The 22,612-nt window shown below is 45.0% G+C and overlaps 1 protein-coding gene and 1 non-coding gene across 2 annotated transcripts in view; both read right to left on the reverse strand.

The window, feature by feature from the left end:
* The window catches only part of AZIN2 (antizyme inhibitor 2), a 37,376-nt gene extending 26,773 nt beyond the window's left edge, over positions 1-10,603 (reverse strand). Inside the window, exons 1-3 of the mRNA XM_049774834.1 lie at positions 10,488-10,603; positions 9,699-9,891; positions 8,326-8,499 (exon numbers count right to left, since the gene is read on the reverse strand). Of these exons, the coding sequence (XP_049630791.1) occupies positions 8,326-8,499; positions 9,699-9,803 (279 nt within the window). The 5' untranslated portion in view covers positions 9,804-9,891; positions 10,488-10,603. The remainder of the gene's footprint in view (positions 1-8,325; positions 8,500-9,698; positions 9,892-10,487) is intronic.
* Positions 10,604-16,594: 5,991 nt separating this feature from the next.
* LOC126012528 (small nucleolar RNA SNORA51) lies at positions 16,595-16,727 on the reverse strand. Its single transcript, XR_007496986.1, has one exon. It is a non-coding gene; the product is annotated as a small nucleolar RNA SNORA51 (small nucleolar RNA).
* Between the last annotated feature and the right edge of the window lie 5,885 nt (positions 16,728-22,612).

Below are 22,612 nucleotides of genomic sequence, written 5' to 3' on the forward strand. Positions count from 1 at the left end.
GGCAGGAGATCTGTTTAGGCAACGGAGGAAGTGGAACTTCCTGAGTGAGAGTTTTCAGGGAAGCCCTCGGTGAAATCCAGAGGTCCTCTGAGCACAGCCAGGTGTGGGAGAGATGGGGGGAGAATAGGGAAGAGATGATAATCCAGTGATTACCTGCAGACACAAACCCAGCGACCACATGGTTATGAAAGGGGATGCTATCTCAGCAGTCATGGAGGTTCAGTCAGGGGAAGAACAGCAGCTCACATCCACCTCACATCTGAACCTTAAAAAGTGAACATTTTGTGACTGTTGAGAATCTTTGAAAAAACATGCTGCCACAGTGCAGTGCCATTCAGTGGATCCAGAGTTTCAGCTGTGCCAGATGAAAAAGTTCTAGCAGACTGCTGGCTGGCTTTGATTATCTCTAGTTCCCTAAATTTTTGCTACGGGCCCAGGAGAGAGGACTTAAAGGGCTGAGAACATGCTTTGCAGGTAGGAGGTCTGGGTTCAATCTGGATTCAATCAATTGTATGATCTCCTGAACTCTGCTGGGAATAGCTCCTGAGCACTACCAGGTGTAGCTCAAATTTTTTTTTAAAAAACTGTTGAGTGTAGATCTGAGGTAGAAAAGAAGTATCTGTGTTGAGTGATGAGAAGATGATCAGAGTGTTCCACATGCATCAACAAGGACAGAACTGCAAAACTTGCTGAGTATAACTGGGGTACACTACTGACCATGAGTGTCTTTTATACGGTGCTATAAAAAACCACAAGCATTCTGTATTTTTTGGTGGATCATATTTGTAAATATTTTTTTCATATTATATGGCCACTAAACTCAAATTAAGCTGGCTATCTCTGGAGATAAAGCCTGACACCTCTCCCCAAGGGGAAAAAAAATGGGAGTCAGAGAGATAGTGCAGAGATTAATGTGCTACCTTGCACACAGCTAACCCAGGTTCAACCCCCACCTCTGCATATGGTCTGAGCACCACCAGGAGTGATCTCTGATAACTACTGAGTATGGCCCAAAACTACACACAAAAATTGGGATTCCTTGATGTCCCGCTTTTTTTTTCCTTTTTGCAAATAAATCACTCTTTTATTTAAAATATTCAAAAGAGGACTGGCTCACAATCTGAAGCTCACCACAAAGAGTAATGGTGTAGTTAGGGAAATAACTACACTAACAACTATCATGACAATCTTAATGAGTGAGAGAAGTAGAATGCCTGTCTCAAATACAGGCAAACGTTGGGAAGGGGGGCATTGGTGGTGGGAATGTTACATCGGTATGGGGGGGTTGTTTATGACTAAAACCCAACTACAATCATGGTGCTTAAATAAAGGTTTTATATAGGTAGATAGATAGATAGATAGATAGATAGATAGATAGATAGATAGATAGATAGATAGATAGATGTTGGTGTACCTATCTGAGATCCTGGATTTGGTGTAGATACCTAAGACCCACCCATTTCTGGGATGGGTCTTGGGAACCGGATATTAGGTGTGACCTTACCTGCAAGACCCGGCCCATTCCTGGGAGGGGTCTTGGAATAGGTAGGTAAACCCTGGAGCCAGGGGATTAGGGGTCTTTGCCCTGCTGCGCTCTCTGGCTTTTGGGTCGTTGCCTCTTTTGGTCTTGAACCAGGATGGAGGCCAAAGGGAAGATGGCTGAAAGGGTTAAGACGCAGGGTAGCCTAGAATGGCTGAATGCTTAAAAGGTTATGAGATAGGCCACACACATGTGGTGAATAGGGCATGAATAAAGCTGATGCTTCCTGAAGTCTGCCTGTGAGTCTGATTCCGACGTTCGCCTAACTTGGAACCCGCCGGCTGAATGGGGGATGCAAAGCCATGTGGCCTGGGGTGGCAAAGAGAAGAATCTTGCCATCCATCACCATCCAGCCCCATCGTTATTTATTTAATGCAAGATATATATATATATATGTATATATATATATATATATTCAAAAGAAGGGGACCGGAGCAATAGTTTAGTGGGTAGGGTGTTTGCCCTGCACACAGCAGCCTAGATTCAAGCCCTGGTATCCCATATGTTCTCCTGATCCACCCAAGAGTAATTCCTGAGTATGGAGCTAGGAAAACACCTGAGCACCCCAAAACGCAAACACCCCAAAAAACAAACAAAAAGGTTTCAAAAGGAATGTTTCATATAAAGTGTGTTCCCTGGATTCTGGAAATGGTCAGGACTTTGATAAGAAAAGATTTCATGGAATAATGAGTGGAGGTTAGAAAGAAATGGCCTAAGGTGTCTGTATTAAGGTAATGGTAACAGAGGGCAATCAGGCTAGGTGTCATTTGGTTTCGTCACAAAAAGGGAACGAGAGAAAGGGCTGGGAGTGAGGGTTGTGGTACAAAATGATGTACATCTAGAGAGATGGCAAGAAAGGACTGGAAGGGAGCAAGAGTCAGAATAAGGCTGTAGAAAAGTGGATTGGTGGGCCTGAGCCCCATACAATATACAAAATATACTGTATATATACAGTATATATATATATATATTGTATACAATATGCAACATATATCCTGTATATCTTAAAGAATCAGCATCTTTCAACCTTCTTATACCTGCCCTGCAAAACATCCACAACCAGTAGTTATAGCCACGGTAGTTTTCTGCTTTTCTAAACCTGCATGTGGCACCTACCCTAGACCCTATATCATGCCAATATACTGGATCCCAGGTCTGCAGGCCTGTTAAATGTGGTCACTACTATTGCTGACCAGAAGAGGGCAGCCTTGGCTTTCCAAGAAAAGTCATGCAGCAGGAACCACCTCTTAATAAGTGCTCCCAAGCCAGAGCCATCCACCCTGCCAGGAAGGGGTTTGAGTTGTCTCACTTGTGGTTAGCTCAGAGCACCCACCATCTCCTCCCCAAGGGCCTGGCAAAGTCAGAGATAATAGAGGGAGAGACCACTTCCTGGGGAGCAGGTCAGTCTCTGGGTCCCATTTCCTTTCTCAGATGATCATTCCTCACAGACTGTTTTCAGAACTGCAGTAAAATGACCTCGGGGTTTTCAAGAACGAAATGAGATCATGGACAGAAAATGCCTGGCAAAGCGCCTGGCATCTAGAAGCCCTCACAAATGGCAAAGACATTTAATGTCTCCACCAACTACCAGACCTTTCTCTGCCCTGATACCCCCATATCTCTTGTTCTTGGGAGACCAACCTCTTAGGCTAAAAGGCCAGGACCTGGGCCCTGGATGTTTATAAGCTGAAGGCTCTGGTCAGTGTGGTTTAGTTTCACATACTACTAGATCTAGAAGTCAGGAAGGGAGGAGACCCTTCTCTGCCCAGAGCAGGGGCCCAAACTATGAGCTAAATGGTAGTATTAAGGAAGTAAGTTCTGGGCCCGGAGAGATAGCACAGCGGTGTTTGCCTTGCAAGCAGCCGATCCAGGACCTAAGGTGGTTAGTTCAAATCCCAGTGTTCCATATGGTCCCCCGTGCCTGCCAGGAGCTATTTCTGAGCAGACAGCCAGGAGTAACCCCTGAGCACCACAGGGGGGTGGCCCAAAAACAAACAAAAAATAAAATAAAATAAAAAAGGAAGTAAGTTCTAGTTCTGCTTACCTGCAAGAATTCCCAGGGGCCCACAGCATCCCCAGCAGGGAAATGATCATCTCTCCAACCATACCACACACCCATCTGACTAGGTGTACAAAGCAAGTGCTAAAGCAAAAGGGGGTTTAGTCTCTATAAAGGAAAACCCTAACCTTCCTAACCTTCCTGATACCTTCCTCCTACCTGCAATCCTTCCAACCATGTCATCTTGCCCAGACCAACTCTCCTTTCTCTACCAAGAGCCATTTCTATAATTCTCCTCACAACACTTAGCTACAATGCTGTCCAGAATTTAAAAGAGGGTCTTCAGAAATTAAATAAAAATAAAACAAGCTCCTGTAGTCAGGCTCATGACAGTATGCTTCAACGGTGGAGATATCTTGTATCTCTTAGGCCAAGGGAATTTCCTTTCTAATTTCCCCAATACTTGATATGCCTATGCAAAAAAAAAAAATCACCATACCAAGCCCCCCCATTTTAAATTTATATTTATAGCTTCTAGACAGGAGTCCCGTCTGCTTTTTTTTTTTATCAGAACCATAGAACATAAATCATCTTGTTCTGCCTCATATTTCTATGTCTTCCTACAAACTGAGAAAAAAAAAGTGAATGGTACTGGGGCAAAGCAATTTAATGAGCATTGAGTAGAAATAAAAAAATGATCAGTCTTAAACACCCAACTCAACAATAGAATCAAGAGACCCAAACCACAACAAGCTATACACAAAAGGGACCTGTTACACTAGCAGTCCAAGGGGCTAAGGGTGGAGGTATGGGAGGCATGCTGGGAACAGTGGCAGAGGGAGGTCATCACTGGTGATGAGAATTGCCCTGATTCACTCTCACTATGTACCTTAAATATAACTGTGAAAGACTTGTAATTTATATTGATCTCAATAAAAATGTAAAAAGAAAAAAAAAACCAGGCTCCTTTTAAAAGAGACACTAGGACAGTCAGGGAGATGGTTCAAAAGGCAGATTCACATGATTTGTATGCTGGAACCCCAATTTTGATACCTAGTACCACATGGTCCCAGTACCCCCAGGAGCCATTTTTAAACACAATTCCAGGAACAGTCTCTGTGCATTACTGGAATTGCGCCCCCCCCAATAAATAAAAAGAGAACAAAGAAATCACTAAAAACAATTGAACACAAAAAAACAGTAATGGCCATATCACATATAAGCAATTCTAAACATGCTCCCATCATACTGAGTCTTTGCATATACTAGTCCATCTGTCTGGAATATTTTCCTCTTTGTTATCTATCTGGCTTGATCTTAGGCTTCCTTCAGCTGTATAATCAAATTTCAGTGAAATCTTCCCAGAACTAACTCTGAGACTATTTTTTCCTATTTCCCACTTGAGATTTTCATTCTTTAACTTATTTGGTTTTTAGAAAATGAAATCCATAAAAAAAAATGTCCTTGCTAGTTGCTTCATTCACTACTAAATCCCACCTACAACAATTGTTGGCCCCACAAACACATTTGCTCAGTGAACAAGGATGTTCTAAGCTGCACTGCAGAATTGTAGAGTATTGAGGTGATACCTGGTAAAAACAGAATGAAAACAGAGAAAGCTAAGCACTCCAATCGGGTCTCCCTTACACTGCTGGCCCTGTCTATCGCAGAGATAGCTTTGCTCAATGAAGGGAAATATTGGAGTCTCCATCAAGCTAAAGTGTGGGAGGGAGGGGCTGGAGAGATAGCATGGAGGTAAGGTGTTTGCCTTTCATGCAGAAGGTCATCGGTTCAAATCCCGGCGTCCCATATGGTCCCCTGAGCCTGCCAGGAGCGATTTCTGAGCATAGAGCCAGGAGTAATCCCTGAGCACTGCCGGGTATGGCCCAAAAACCAAAAAAAAAAAAAAAAGTGTGGGAGGGAACTAAGTCCACAGCATTCAACAAATCAGAATGGTAACAACAAAACACTAAAATGATTAGTTGAGAAAATACACAGGTACACATTAAAATTATAAAAAAAAATACGAAAGATGGTATGAGGCACCATCTCACACCACAGAGATTGGTGCACATCACAAAGAATGAGAACAAGCAGTGCTGGCGGGATGTAGAGAGAAAGGAACTCTTTTTTTTTTTTTTTTTTTTTTTGGTTTCTTTTTTGGGCCACACCTGGCAGTGCTCAGGGGTTACTCCTGGCTATCTGCTCAGAAATAGCTCCTGGCAGGCATGGGGACCATATGGGACACCAGGATTTGAACCAACCACCTTGGGTTCTGGGTCAGCTGCTTTCAAGGCAAACGCCACTGTGCTATCTCTCCGGCCCCAAAAAGGAACTCTTATTCACTGCCGGTGGGAATGCTATCTAGTCCAACCTTTATGGAAAGCGATATGGAGATTCCTCCGAAAGCTGGAAGTTGAGCTCCCATATAATCCACCTATACCACTCCTAGGGATATACCCTAGGAACACAAAAATACTATACAAAAATCCCTTCCTCACACCTATATTCATTGCAGCATTGCTTACAATAGTCAGACTCTGGAAACAGCCTAGATGCCCCTCAATAGATAAATGGCTAAAGAAACTGTGGTACATATATACAATGGAATATTATGCAGCCATCAGAAGAGATGAAGTCATGAAATTTTCCTATATATGGATGTATATACAATCTATTATGCTGAGTGAAATAAGTCAGAGGGAAAGAGATAAACACCGAATGGTCTCACTCATCTATGGGTTTTGAGAAAAATAAAAGACATTTGTGTAATGATTCTCAGAGACAAAATAGAGGAGACTGGAAGGTCCAGCTCACGACATGAAGCTCACCAGAGAGTGGTGGGTACAGTCACAGAAATAATTACACTGAGAACCATCATAACAAAACGTGACTGAATGTGGGAAGTAGAAAGCCTGTCTAGAGTACAGGCCGATGTGGGGTGGAGTGGGGAGGAAGGACACTTGGGATATTGGTGATGGGAATGTTGCACTGGTAAAGGGTCTTTTTTATATATATAAAATGCTAAACAAAAAAAAATTTGAATCTGAGTTGACTATATCTGGCTGAATAACTTTGAGAGATGAAATGAGCGATTCTGCAAGTGAGTTTGAACAAGACTCTTTTGGAGGCAGGTAACTGGATCATTTCACAAAGACATTACCAGAGTTGTGGTAGTGATAGAGAACCTTGAAGGTTGCTTACTGAATTCTAGTGGTACTGCTGTTGTGATCTTAAACTGACCCCTAGGCATCATGTTATAGCAAAGGAAACACCTAGAATTTATAAATATGGCACCTTTAAAAATTAGAGATGGTGAGGCCAGAGAAATGGTGTAAGTGGTAGGGCATCTGCCTTGTACGCACTAATCTAGGGTGGACCATGTTTCGATCCCCCAGGGTCCCATGTGGTCCCCCAAGCCAGGAGCGATTTCTGAGTGCACAGTCAGGAGTAACCCCTGAGCATCACGGGGTGTGGGCCAAAAAGGAAAAAAAAATTAGAGATTGTGAAATGTAGAGTTTTGGTTTATCCAGGTGGTTCCAATATAAGAAAAAAATACAAAAAACCTTTTTATTGGAATAGCTCTAATAATGCATAGTTCTATGCAAAACTCTGTATCTAGTCCTATAGGTAGTTATATGCCAGGGAATTTAAAAATTGGGCCCGAGAGGTAGTACAGAAGCCTTGCAGACAGCCAAATCAGCTTTGAGCCCTAGCATCCCATATAGTCCCTGAGTACCACCAGGAGTAATTACTGAATGTAGAGCCAGAAGTAATAGTAAAATGAAAAGTGGAAGGTATGGAGGTATGGAAAAAAAGAAATTGGGAAATCTCCATTAAAGGTGTAACCCCCCAGAGAAAGTATAGCAATTAAGTGCTGTAGAGAAAGTATAACACTTGCCTTACTGGCAGCTGACCCTTATTTGAAATGCTTCCACTGCATGTGACTCCTCCCAGCATCACCAGGAGTAAGCTCTTAGAACCACTGGGTGTAGCCCCCAAATAAACAAAGCCAAAAATAAACAAGCCAAAAAACATTACCAAGGGCTGGAGAAAGAATACAGCAGATAGGTAGGGGACTTGCCTTTTTCAAAATTCAAACCTCAGTACATCATAGAGTGACCCAAACCCCACCAGGAACCCTGAGTGCTGAGCCAAGAGTAAGCCCTGATCAACCAAGTGTAGCCTAAAACTCAACATTGATAGCATCAACAACAACAACAACAACAAAAAGTTACCCCGAGGACTGGGAAGTGGCCTCTGTGGTAAAGCACATTCCTGGGTTCATACCGGGGGTGGGGGGGGGGGTGGAGAGATAGGTAGTACAGAAGGTAGGGCATTTATTTTGTATGAGGCTTCAATTCCTAGCATCCCATATGGTCCCCTGAGCACTACCAAGAGTAGTTCCAAAATGGAGTCAGGAATAAACCCTAAGTACTGCTGGGTATAGCAAAAAACTAAAACAAAAATACCTGATACCCATGTACCCCCCACAGCCAGCACCATCAAGGTCTACATCCCTGATGACCTCTGAGTACAGGCTTCCATCATCCTTTTAGTGACACCCCCCTTTTTCTTCCAGGATACACAGGTTCCTATTTGGAATTTCCAAGCTGGCAGATTCTATGTTTGTTTCCTCTGCTCTCACCTCTTCTCCTTTCCAGACATCAAAGTTCAAGTATAGGTGACCATTCCCCAGCACCCACCCTCAGCTTCCCAGTGCCTGAAGCTTCCGAAGACACCCACAATCAGTCAGAAACGGGAGCAAGGCAGGACAGCAGCTCACCTGGTTGGCACAACTGAAGCCCAGCCCCAGCTCTGCCAGAACCTTCAGCACGCCTGGGCTGTTGTTGCACTTGACAGCATAAAAGGGCTGGACACGTGGCAGGCACTTGAGAAAGCCGAAGTGTTTCTTCACTACGACTCCCAGGTCAGCCACAAAGAAGGCAGCTACCTTGTCCTGCATGACAAGAGGGGTGGATATGAGAACATGCCATCCACAGTAGATGGAAGGCATGCCATCCACTGTCCTCCAAGTATGTCCAGTCTCAATTCTGGCTGTGAAATGGTCAGGTTCTGCAGGCACCCCAATCCTACAGGCAGTAGGAGACTCTGCTGCCAGGCCTTCAAGACTGGGAGGCTACTGCAGGCCCTCCTCTCCCTGTAGCTGGAACTGTAGTTGCAAACAGCACCATTTCTCCCTCACTTTCCCTTTATGCAACACTTCTTTACTGATATCCAATTAGCATTGTGCTCAGGATCAAGGGGACCAGGCAGGGTTTGACCCCTGGATGAAAACAAAGCCTTGGTAAACAACCATAAACCCCTCCAGTTAGCAGATGGGAGTTTCTAGCAAAGACAGTGAAGAGAGCATGGAGAAAGAAGATACACACATTGTAATTGGGCAAACAGGAAACGGTGACAGTGATGGACCTCAAGGAATAGGGAAAGTAGAGGGAGAGAGAGAAGGCGAGTAGGAGGCTGGGATGTGGGGAGAGGGGAGGAGACTGGAGACGGTGCCCAGGCAGAGCCAACAGCCTGGGTAAAGGCAGGAGGGGCATGGTCACAGAACAGAACACCACTAGAGCAGGTCAGCTGAGAGGCAGCAGGCAGATGCAGGAGAGAAACCAGAAGAGGGGCTTTGACTACACCCCCAGGAGCCAGCCCTGGGAACCTGCCCAAAAATTCTGACTTGGGTGACCTTTAACAGTCAAAGGGGCACAGGATGAGACAAAGACCTTGACTCAGGTCCATTGTCAGAGACACGGTGTACTGCCGAAGGTACAGGTGCCCTTCCTGCTCCCAACCCCTCACCCTCTCTCACCGTTTTAGGCAGATGGGCTAGTAGGATTAAAAGGAGGGCTGAGCAGGGTGCAGTTCTGGAGGGCCGCATAAAAGGCCTGAAGACACAGAGCTTGGTAATGAATGGGGAATAGGTGTGGGTTAGCAGGGGCGTCAACTCCAGGATCTGATAGTGCTAAGGTTCAGAACAGAGGAGGGACCCATTTGGGGCAAGAACTAGAAGCACAAGGGCAAAAGGAGCCTATCTTCTGCAAAAAGCAAGAACAGGATCCAAGTTAAGTGAACTAGTTGAAGACCTTGAGGTGTATTGCCCAGGGCACAGGGACCCTTCCAGCTCCCAGCCCCTCACCCTCTCACCGTAGTAGCCTGTGAGGCCCCCAGAGAGAGCTCCTCCAGCAGGTCTCCGGTGCTGAAGTCCTCCTCCACCATCACAAAGTCCGATTCACTCAGGTAGCCCGCCATGCCGAGAAGGATGAGCTAGTGGGTGGGTGAGTGGGATGGAGTTGCTGCTGCTGCCACCGTCTCCTCCTCCTTGGAAGTATGCAACACGCTGCGGGAGAGGAAGGAAGATGGTGTGGGCTGCATCCCGCCCCGGCAACTGCACCTGCACCCCGCCAGACCTCCCTCTGGGAAGGATGCGGACATTTAGGGAGCCCAGATTCTACCCGGGGATCAAGTTCTATGGGCCCAGATGCTATGACCCGTCCCAGCCTCAGTCTCCCCATCGGTAATATGGATGCAAGTTCTGAAATAAATGTTTGGGAGCGGAGGGCGGGGGGGGGGACCGGGGTGGAGGATTTGGGGAGGGGGGGCTGCGGAGAGAATGGAAAAGGGGGAGCAGGAAAAATACAACCTCGTCGAGGAAGTTTCCTGGGTGACCCCCCCCACCTGCTCCTGACATGTCCACCTAAGGAGGTCCCAAGCAGCTGCACCAAGGGATCCCTTTTCAGTGGCGTGACCTTGGGGTATGCCTCAGCCTCAGTTTCCCCATTTGTCAGTGGGGGCCCGGGATGCCCTGGTCCAGCCGGGCTAAGATTCTAAGCGTGCATGGAGGATGCTACCAGGTGGGGAGGGGATGCGAGAGCCCCAAGCTTGAGAGAACCCTGCAGAGTCCAGGGTTCGGTCCCCCCCTCACCGTGCCCTTACCAAACCCCGTCCTCCTTCACGGGGGGGCCCGCGCTGCTAGGGGGGGTCGCCGGTGACCTCGAAACTTGTGCAACACCCCAAGGAGGAGTGGCAGCTGCGGAGCCGAGGCCCCTGCTGAGAGGGGGCAAGAAGAGAGCCGGGGGTGGACAGGTCAGCAAGTGGTCAGCGCCCGAACCCCCCCCCAACCGAGATTTCCCGAGCCACCCTCGCTCTGGAAACTCGCCTTAAAACGCATTTACACGGCTTCGGCCCATAGGTCTCCCCAGCGAGTGAATCGGATCCTCGGCACCTCCGCTCTCTCGCTCCCCCCCGGCCTCGGGCCCCGCGGCCTGCGCCCCGCCCGCCTCGCAGCCTCCGACCCCCACGCTCCGCCTCCGCGCGGGCGCCCCCCCGCTTATATAAGCCCCGCCCCGGACCCGCCCCCGAGGTCCAGGCCCCGCCTCCGACGGGCCCCGCCCTCCGTCGTCCTGGCAACCGGGTGAGGCCACCCCATTGGTCGATTCCGACATAAAGCTCTCAGCGGCTCCGCCCAGGCCGCAAACGGGAGCATCAAAGCTCCCAGCCGATGATTTCCGGCCCGCAGAGGCCCGCAGCGTGTTTCTGCCCTGGGAACCTTAGATCCTGTTAAGGATCTTACAGAGTGAGGGAAAGCCAGGAGGTCTCCTACTTGCCCCGGGAAAACTTTCCATTGGTCCGTAGACTCTGTGGAACCTCTCTCCTGGAAGCTCAGGTCAAGTGTCAAGCTCTTGTGTTACTGTTGTCATAAATTAGTTTTTAGTGAATTGCCTTTTATAGCATCTTTTCTGATTCTTCCAACTTAAAACTAGCTTAAATGTCTTCAGAGAGCGTTTTTGTGTGATCTCTTCCCTGCTCAGGATAATGACTACTTTTTTTTTTAACTTTCTTTTTTTTTTTTAATTTATTTAAAGAAAATACATCACATAGTTGACACAATTGATCATAATACATTTGTTTCAGGCAGAACAAAGGCAAGTTATTTTAAAAAAATAGAAAAACTAAAGAGATGGAAGAGGAAGGAAAAGTTCAGTAGCAAGTATATTTTTGAAAATCATTGAGGGGCCGGGCGGTGGCGCTGGAGGTAAGGTGCCTGCCTTGCCTGCGCTAGCCTAGGACGGACCTTGGTTCGATCCCCCGGCGTCCCATATGGTCCCCCAAGAAGCCAGGAGCAACTTCTGAGCGCATAGCCAGGAGTAACCCCTGAGCGTCACAGGGTGTGGCCCAAAAACCAAAAAAAAAAAAAAGAAAAAAAAAAAAGAAAATCATTGAATCACCAATTAACTCATTAAAGACCTAGCAGAAGATTAGTAAGCTTTTCTTCTTTTTTTTAAGGGTAAGAGTTAAAGAAATGCAGTATAAACGGTGTTAGAGTGGCAATTGTTGTTTGCATAGGCGCAGCAAAATATGGGGGACATGGAAAGGAAAAGCCTTGTCCTAAATACATGGAGACCTTACCCTGAAGTTTTAAGTTTTATACCTCTGGCATAAGACCAACACTGGGCTCCAGGCATACTAGGTTGTCCAACCCAAGTCAGACAATGACTACTTTCACCCCACCATTTTTCAAGTGAAATGAGTCTTCTCCAAAATATTTTCTCTGATGCCCTCACTCAAAATGTTTCTTCTCTTCTATAGTTGATAAGCCCCTCTCATCCATCAAAGTCCAATACAATATCACCTTTCCAGTTAACCACCTCCTCCATGATAGTCTGAGCTAGGATCAACAATGGACCCCATAGTATTTATACCTCACTTCACTTTCTCACTGGGAGCCAGTGTCCCACCATTCATTACCCACAGTATGAGATTCCCATAGTGGCTTTACACTTTCTGTTTGTATTTCCCAACTACCTTGAGAATTTCCAAGGACAGGATGAAGGGCTTGGTTCCCCTAACACAAACAAGAATGGCTGAAAATTCAATACCTGTATTTTTCAAGAGCTAATCTCAAAACTCATCTATTTTGTTTTTGTTTTTTTGCTTTTGGGGCCACACCCGGCGTTGCTCAGGGGTTACTCCTGGCTGTCTGCTCAGAAATAGCTCCTGGCAGGCATAGGGGACCATATGGGACACCGGGATTCGAACCAACCACCTTTGGTCCTGGATCGGCTGCTTGCAAGGCAAACGCCACTGTGCTATATCTCCAGGCCCCCAAAACTCATCTGAAAGAATTCTACAAGATAATCTTTAAAAGTGAGATATCCTCTACCAGATATCAAAATACATTATGAAGTTATAGCTTTAAAACCACATGGTGGAGCTGGAGAGATAAGATATCAGGGAGGGTGCTTGCCTTGCACATAGCCAACCCAAGTTCAACCTCCATCCTATGTGGTCCCCTGAGCACTGCCAGGAGTAATTCCTGAGTGCAGAGGAGTTATTCCTGAGCCTTAGGTATGACCCTAAAACAAACAAACAAAAATAGAATGGTACAGAAAGAGAAAAATAAAAGCTGTCTAGAACACTTCCTTCACAATGGGAAGTTTGCTCTCCTTTGTAGAACCTTTCAAATCTGTAAAGCTAAAAGGCTTTTGGATAATCCATGTTTTCTGACTGACTGGCTGTCAGAGTCAGTTGATGTTCCCATTCCATTCTGCTATCAGAGTATTAGTTACCTTTGGTTGAGCTGACTTGATTTTGCTTTGTAAGTGGATAGGGTTCCAACTGAACTGTTCTTTTCTGGGCCCTTCTGCCCCTACCCTGTATTTGTGTATGGAAAGAAATAAAGAAGAGAAAGAAAGAAGAAAAAGAAAAAGAGAAAGAAAAAGAAGGAAGGAAGAAGAAAAAGAAAAAAGAAAGAAAAGAAAGAAGAAAGGAAATAAGAAAGGAAGGAAGAAGAGAGAAGGAAATAAGGGAGGGAAGAAGGGAGAGAGGGAGGAAGACTTTCAATGAGAAGGAGTGATAGTTCAGTAGTAAAGTGCTTTCCTTGAATATAGCTGACCTGAGTTGATTTTGTCCAGGACATATGGTCCTGAGCACCAGGAGTGATCCCGAGTGCATAGCCAGGAGAAAGCCCTGAGCACAGTCAGCTGTAGCCCAAGAGAGAATGCCTTTCAAGAGGCCTTCAGTTTATGGTAGAGGGTATTACAGGCTTATATGTTAAGTGATTTGTAAACATTCCTACCAGCAAGAATGAGTAACTGAATAAGCATCTACTGATAGACAAGCATGACCTGTCAGAAACTCAGAAGAAAAAAAATGACAGTAAGAGGATGGAAGTCACCCATACTCTGGTTCTACTATTTTTTTAAATATTGTTTATGTTTTATATACATATATATGGAAAATAATCTAGCTTGCTCCCAAACTCTTTATATCACCTAGCATATAAAAGGTACATTCAGTATACTTATTGAATGAAGTAATAAAATTCTGAGGCAATGAACCAGAATCCAGTTTGTTCATTTGCAACCTGCTGAGTTAATAGAGCAGAAAAATCTGTATCTGAATACAGATAGACCATGGATTCATTTTTTACCCTATTGGGCATATGACATCACTGTAGCTCCATGACAAATCCATGTCATAGGGGCTATATTGTTTCCATTTTACTGATGAGGAATGTAAGACTCAGAGAAGTTTAGTAACTTTTCTGGGGTTATACAGCAAGTAAGGATGGAGCCCAGATGTCTATCCATCTGTCCCAGTCCTTAAAACTTATTCTTAACACCCAACAGGGATTGAGCATCCTGGCCCTAGTTCAACAACGTTACTCAGCTATCCTGTTAGCATCCAGCCCAAACACCAAAGACTGGCCCCTTTCCTATTGGCCTTTTGTCATTATCCGTGGACACATAAACACTGTGCTCAAGGACATAAGTTGTACAGAATCCAGAGAGCAGTGTAGGAGCTAAGTGTTCTGCCTTGCAAGCAGATCATGAGACCAAATCTCCAGGTTCCCACATGCACAAAGTATGATCCTGACAGTTTTGCTGTTTGAGCCCTCTTGTCTCTCTGTCTCTGTCTCTCTGTCTTTCTCTGTCTCTCTCTGTCTCTCTCTCTCTGTCTCTCTGTTTCTCTCTCTCTCTCTCTCCCTGTACTCCCCATCTCCAGAGTGATTTCCAGCTACCCATTAGCCAGGTATGTGTAAGCACCACAAAAATGGGTTATCTCCCTGGCAAGCACCACAACTAAAAGGATGTATGAGTGCCAAGCCCAGGAAATGCTGTAAGCACATGTGTAGCACTAGAGTGACCCCCTTCATGCTCTGCAGCCTCAATTAGACTGCAATCTGCATTAAACACATGTGCAAGCACCAGAACAGAAAGAGTGCAACCCTCAGTGAGCACCATGACCCAGTAAGCAAGCATGTAAGCTAATATGCAAAAGAACCTTGACTAAAGTGTGCACACAGCATTGCCAGGTGTGTGTACAACCCTCAGTTATCATCACTACCATAACAACAATGAAAATGGAAAGGAAAGTGAATAAGAACTATAAAACAAAATAATTAAAATAATAAAAGTATGTCCATATTTTCCTTTTAAAGTTTCGGGCCTACATTTAGCTATACTCAGGACTTACTTCTTGTTCTACACTCAGGAATCATTCCTGGCATACTTGGAGGAACCATATGTGGACCATAGATCAAACTCAGATTGGTCACATGCAAAGCAAATACCCTACCCATTTATTATACCCCCAACCTTATTTTTATCTTTTTCTGCTTCCGGAAAATCTATGACTTCAAGAATTAATTTGTATTTCCTAAACAATTATTTGAGCCATGGTAGGATAAAAGGGAAGAATTCCCTTGACTCTATTTTATTTATTTCTTTACCTACTTTAATTAAAATAATGTTTTTTAAAAGAATATAGAGTGGGTTGGGGGCAGAGAATCAGCTATGGGCTGGAGAATTTGTAAAATATTTTCCTACCCATCATTTATTCAGATTTCCCAATATTTCATAGATTGAATAGCACTTAAATTTAGGTCTGGGGGTGGGCAGGATCGGTAGCATGCAAGTGACAGGGCATTTGCCTTGCATGCGCTAAGCTAGGATGAACTGCCTTTTGATCCTCTGGTGTCCCATATAGTCCCCCAAGCCAGGAGCAATTTCTGAGTGCATAGCCAGGAGTAACCCCTGAGTGTCACCAAGTGTGGCCCAAAAACAAAACAAAACAAAAAACTAGGTCTTGGGCTGAGGAAGATTTAAAAGGCAAAAATACCAGAGCCATAACAAATTTGAGTCTATTCTCCCATGTAGGTAGCATAATAATGGATGTCTGCCAGGAAGTCTAGTCTGTCTGTTGTACAAAGTCATCATCGCTGGAGCTCCAAGCCTATCTATATGCTACTATTTAACCTCTACACACAAGAATGAGCAGAAAAACTGCTCATGTTTCATGCCCTTTCTGATTAGTCAGCCCCATTCCTATATGATTATTAGATGTTTTAAATATCAATTTTGTACATTCCAATAACAGTAATGCACCCTTTAGGTAGTTACCTTCCAAGCCCACCTGTGTTCATGTCCCATCATTTCTGGGACAAAATGTCAACAAAAAATAAAGAGAAGAAATTAATTGTCTCACAGTTTTGGACATAAGAAACTGGATTCAAGGCCAACAGTACTGTGGTGGTGGTGGTGGTGGTGGTGGTGGTGGTGGTGGTGGTGTGTGTGTGTGTGTGTGTGTGTGTGTGTGTGTGTGTGTGTGTGTGTGTGTGTGTGTGTGTGTGTGGAGAGAGAGAGAGAGATTAGAGGGGACAGAGAGAGGGGAGAGAGGGGAGAGAGAGAAGGGAGAGAGAGAGAAAGAGAGAGGGAGCGGGAAAGGGAGAGAGAGAGAGGTAGAGGGAAAGGGAGAGGGACTGGAACAATAGACAATGGGTAGGGCATTTGCCTTGGGCGTGGCAGACCCAGGTTTGATCCCCAGCATCCCATATGGTCCCCTAAGCCTTCCAGGAATAATTTCTGAGTGCAGAGCCAAGAGTAACCCCTGAGTGGCACTGCAGAGTGTGGCCCAAAAAACAACATAAACTCTTCTGAACTGCTTCTAGCTTCCCTGGTTTGCCAGAAATTTGACACCTTTGCCTATAGAGGCCTCATTCTAGTCACTAGATGTGTCTGCCTCTGTGGGTTTTTTTTTCTTTTTGTCCCCCAATTCACAATATAGACCAGGCAAAGGGCCTGGGTTGAGGTGTATATGGGGTGCATTTACTGTACCTCCTCTTTCTATACAGTCAGTGTAAAGAACACAGTCTGTGGTAAGAATTGGGAGGCCGCCTCTGTGGTTTTATCATCATCTTCTTCCACTAAAGTATGTATCTGTGGCCAAATTTCTTTGATCTAAATAATTTATACATTATATCCCCCTTTTTTGTTTTTGGGCCACACCTGATGTTATTTACCCTTTATTTCTGGTTCTACATTCAGGGATCACTCCTAGTGGTGCTCAGGTGACCATGTGGGGTTCTGGGAATTGAATTTAGGTCTTCAGCATGCAAGGTAAGGCCCTAACCCCCTTTTTTAAGTTACTTTGGGTCCTGGAGCCCCTTCTAGCGATTCTTGGTCAACTAGGCTGAAGGTTCAATGCAAAGAACCAAGGATGTGGTACTACTTAGGCCCTGTGGGTATTGGGAATGACCCAGCCATCTTGGCCCTGTGCCCTGTGGTCTGCAGGGCAGCACCCAATGATGCTGGGGGCACCAGCATTAGGTGGCACCAGGAATCAAATTGGGGTTGGCAACCTTATTTTGAGCCACCAAATTTCCCTTATGAATAAAGCTACCAGTTTGCTGACCCCATCTTAATTTGCTTACCTGTATCCTACTTTCATTTTCTGATACATGAATAGTATAGAGTATTATGCAAAGCAAAATGAGTCAGGGGGAGAGGATAAACATAGAATTATCACACTTATTTCTTATTTGTGGAATATAAATAAAAGATAGTATGGTATTATTATCCAAAGACAATAGAGACGAGGGTCAGGAAAACCAGTCCATGCTTGCCACAAATAATGGGGGAGTGTAGTTAGAGCAGAGAAGAGACCATTTTGACAATAATAGTTGGAAATGACCACTCTGGACAAGAACTGGGCACTGAAAGGAATAAAGTGATATGTATGATACCCCTTCACTAACAATATTGCAAACAACAGTGTCTGAGAGAGAGACAGAGAGAGAGACAGAGAGAGAGACAGAGAGAGAGAGAAAGAGAGAGAGAGAGAGAGAGAGAGAGAGAGAGAGAGAGAGAAAAGAAAGATGTCTGCCAAAGAGGCAGGTAAGGGTGAGGACAGGGGGACCAGAGTTCAAACCTCAACATCTCATATGATCCTCTCAGCCCACCAGGAGTGATCCCTGAGTGCAGAGCCAAGAGTCAGCTCTGAACACAACTGGGTGGGTCCAGAAACCAATAAATCAATAAATAAACTGTATGTTAATATATTTTTAAAAATTGCACAGCTGATGAGTAAGAGTGGGGACTTAGCTCTGGCCCAATTGACCTATGAGAAGGGCCCAGGATTGAAATGTGAAGTCAGAACAAAGTGAGAGACACTTGAGAGCAGAGTCAGACAGCAGCTGACAGGAGGGGCATGAGCCTGAGGTGAGCTCACAATCCTTCTTCCAAGACATTAGGGAGATTTAGGACCTGACCTCAGAAACTGTCATGTCTTTGGCATGTCAGACCCAAGCTGTCTTCAAGTTAAGGGAGGAAATAGTGGTGGTGCACCTGCCTTGCAAGTGTGAGGGCCATGAAGGGGAGATCCCAGCAACTTCATTGCTTAGGATTCCTAGTGCATGTGAGACCCCTCCAGTCACCACAAGAAATCGCAAAGGGTTTTGTTTTGGGACCATACCCGAAGTGTTCAAGAAGCTACTCCCAGCTCCATGCTCACAGGACTATGCATTGTTATGGATCAAACTCAGGACTCCAGCATGCAAGTTTGATCCTAGTTCTCTGATTCATCTCCCTGTCTGCCCCCCTCCAAATATCATTTTTTAAAAAGGGTGGAGGGGCCAGAGAGAAAGCTCAATGGTCTGGAGTACATGTTTTATATGCAGGAGGCCCAGGTTCAATTCTACTGAATAGTCCTCACACAGAACCTGAAGTAGCCTCTAAGTACCACTGAGTGTGCCCCTCCAAAAAAGGATAGAAACTAGTAGTAGAATTCACCATTTATTGAGGATCCACTATATTCCAGGCACTATAGTATGTGTTTACTACTAATAAAAGCTTATATTGCCAGAGTACTATCATGTAACTTGTATATAAGATTTTCATAATTTTTCACCACACACAAACCTATGGGTTTCATTCTATTAACATTACTGGAGAGGAAACAAATATTGAGAGGCTAAGAAACCTATTCTAGGTCCATAACTTGTGAGTGGTGCCTCTATGCTATATATAATCCATCTTTACAACAAACCTACAATGTGGAAATTGCCACTCTGCTTTCACAGTAGGAATCTGAGGCCCAGAGAGGTCAAGGAATTTACCCAAGTTCACATGGCTTGTAAGTTCCAGAACCTGGATTCAAATTTAGGAATATGTACCAGTGGGATACTTGAAATGGTGAGGCCCAGGATCATTTGGGAACGAATTATGAGCCCAACCCTTGAAACTTTCCAGATTCTAGAGGTTGGAGAGATTGCATGGAGATAAGGCATTTGCCTTGCATGCAGAAGGATGGTGGTTCGAATCCCGGCATCCCATATGGTCCCCCAAGCCTGCCAGGAGCGATTTCTGAGCCTAGAGCCAGGAGTAACCCCTGAGTGCTACCGATTGTGACCCCCCAAAAAACAAACAAAAAAAAAAAACTTTCCAGTTCTAGTTATCAGTGAAATTACTACATCCTCTAACACAAGGACCAGACAAGCTGGAAGCCCATTCTGTGCCTTAGCATTTGTCAAGGGCCTGCACAAGGAAGCAAAAAGTTCCTGTGTTGACTGAATTTAGGGATATAGTCAGAACTTTCACTCAGCTGACAAGATGCTCAGCTGTGAACTAGGTAGTAGCTTGGGTTTCTCTGTGTTTATTTTCACTCTCTCTTAGGTTGAGATTAAATGTGGAAAAACACTAATAGTGTGTGACAATTAAGGAATTCACACACTTTCACTCAAGTCAGACCTGAGTCATTGCTGACAAATGTGATGAGAAAACAACAACCAGATAGAAAAATACTTAGCTGAAAATTCTCACTTTCTCCAGCTGTGCTCTCTTGTTGCCACCTGGAATGAGATGGAGAAAGATTTGGGGGAGGACATGGTAATATTACTCTGTTGGTTCCTGAGCAATAGTATATCCTGTAAAGCATTTGCTTTGCATGCAAATAACCCAGATTTTATCCCTGGCATCTTATATGGCTCCTCAAACACCACCAGTGTGCAGAGCCAGAACCCTGGGTTACTTCTGGGTGTGGCCCAAAATATAAAACATGAAATATTATTATTTCTTACTTTGTTTACAATAGTATGCAAGAAAATTAAGTTAGTTATAATAATAAGTAACTGGAAATGGAAAAATCCACAAAACAGTCATAAAGTGACACAGAAGGATGGCATGGATGAGGGTCAGTATTGGCCTGCTATAAACACGGTGCCTTCACAGACTTGGCCCTTCAGCAGTGGCTGTGATATGGTGACTGTAAACCAATCAATAACCTAGTTTGAAATATAAACATTCAAATATATACTTGTAAATTTGTAGATGTAACAACTCAGAGAATCTCTGAGAAGAAGTGTTGCATTAAATAATTAACGATGGTGCTGGATGGCGATGGATGGTGAAGGATGGATGGATCTTTCTCTGCCATCCCAGGCCACGTGGCTCCGCAACCCCCATCAACCGGCGGGTCTGGGGTCCAGGAGAGCGATGGGTATAGAACTCACTCACAGGCAGGCATCAGGAACCATCAGCTTTATTCATGCCCTATTCACCACATGTGTGTGGCCTACTCATAACCTTTCAAGCACTAGTTATTCTTGGCCCTGCATCTAAACTTCTTTTAGCCATTTTCCCTTTGGGCTCCATGCTGGTCAAAGACCAGAACGCAGAGACCCAAAAGCCAGAGCGCCCAGCAGCGCAGAAAGGGGGCTGAATCCCCTCGGTCCAAGGCTTTTCTAACTTTTCCAAGACCCTTCCCAGGAATGGGCGGGGTCTTGCAGGTAAGGTCACACCTAATATCTGTTTCCCAAGACCCCTCCCAGAAATGGGTGGGTCTTAGGTATCTACACCTAAATCCAGGGTCTCAGATAGGTACACCAACAAAGAAGTAAAAACTCAGAGAATCTGAGTGGTTAAGGCTCTTACCTTGTCGTGGCCTACACAGTTTAAATTCCCTACTCCACATAATACTCTCACAGCACTACCTAGAGCAAGCCTTGAGCACCATTGGATGTGGCCCAAAACCAAGAACTAATTTTTTAATATAGTTTCATATTTATTTATTAGGGAAATGGACAAGGTTCTGCTGTTTCAACAAGTTGCTAAACCATAAACTAATTTTTGGATAGGGAGATAATGCAAAGGGCTGGAGGGCATGCTTGGCATGTAAGAACTCTGGGTTCTATGCCCAGCACTGTATGATTTCCTCCGGATCATCTCCAGGAGTGTCCCCATCATAATAAAACTCCAATTGCTACCTGAAGTTTTAAGTTTCTGATTCAGTAGGCCTCAGTAGCTCTGGAAATTACATTTCTGACAAGTTCACAGTAATGCTGCTCACCAAGGACTCACACTATGACAACCCCTAGCCTAAAATTATTAAAATAATTAAAATGTTTTGGGCTGGGGCCGGGAAGGTGGCGCTAGAGGTAAGGTGTCTGCCTTGCAAGTGCTAGCGTAGGATGGACCACGGTTCGTTCCCCAGCGTCCCATATGGTCCCCCCAAGCCAGGGGCGATTTCTGAGCGCATATCCAGGAGTAACCCCTGAGCGTCAAACGGGTGTGGCCCAAAAACCAAAAAAAAAAAATGTTTTGGGCTGGAGTGATAGCACAGCGGTAGGGTGTTTGCCTTTCATGCTGCTGACCTGGGACAGACCTGGTTCAATCCCCGGCATCCCATATGGTCCCCCAAGCCTGCCAGGAGTGACTTCTAAGCTCAGAGCTAGGAGTAGCCCCTGAGCACTGCTGGGCATGCCCCCCTCCCCAAATTTCAAGGCAAGGGTGAGTGACTGCATTATCACCTCCAATAAAAGACAAACCTCTAGGACAAAAAAAAAAATCTACTAATATTCTGGGCACTTCACTGATTCATCTATAAAATGGGCATAATGAGAACCTGCTTACTAAAGTTAGTAAGGAAGAAATTTAGGATAATGTACAAGCTCTTGTCTGACACATACATTAGCCAACATATTTTAAAATTGCAGTTATAAGTGCTGGCATCCTTATAGCAGGAATCCAGAGAAGAAAAATCTAGAAGTGCTGAATAAATACTGCCAGAATGGAATGAGTAAATGGTCTTCTAAGGAGGTTTGTGACACAAAGCACACGCAGCAGAAGTCAGGGACTCAGTAAAGAGGTGACTTAGTTGCTAGGGGGTTGGCAATGAAATTCTGTTCCATTTCTTGTGGGAATTCACAGGTAGAGAGAGGCTTGTGTGCAGAGCACTGACTCATGCTAACCTGACCTGCTAATCTGACCCAGGCGGTGCTTTTTTCTAAACTGCAGTAGTCTTTCTGTTCCAACAAACCATTCACTTTGCCCAAAGTGAAAGAATGGAGCCAGGCCACCAAGTCCCCATCTCCCCCACTGCTGATTGCACTACACTAGATCCCAGAACAACCTGTGAACTGACCAGTGGGGTGAACTCACTCCAGAGGGAGCCAGAGAGCATTTTCCAGTTTTTCAGGCCCTAGGTCCAGGACAAAACCTTCATAGAAGCACAAAGCAGAGTTCTTTTTGTTTGTTTGTTTGTTTGTTTTGTTGTCTTGGGGCCACCCCTGGCAGCAGCACTTAGGGGTTATTCCTGGCTCTGTGCTCAGAAATCGCTCCTGGCAGGCTCAGGGAAGCATATGGGATGCAGGGATCAAACCCATGTGCAAGTTAAACACCCTACCCGCTATCGTCCCAGACCCAAAGCAGAGTTCTTAAGAACATGGACAGCTGCCTTTGAAAAGCATTGTCTGTCTCTGCTTTGTATTTGTTACAAAGGGTTAC

This window comes from Suncus etruscus, chromosome 6, assembly GCF_024139225.1.
Source record: "Suncus etruscus isolate mSunEtr1 chromosome 6, mSunEtr1.pri.cur, whole genome shotgun sequence".
NCBI lineage: Eukaryota > Metazoa > Chordata > Mammalia > Eulipotyphla > Soricidae > Suncus > Suncus etruscus.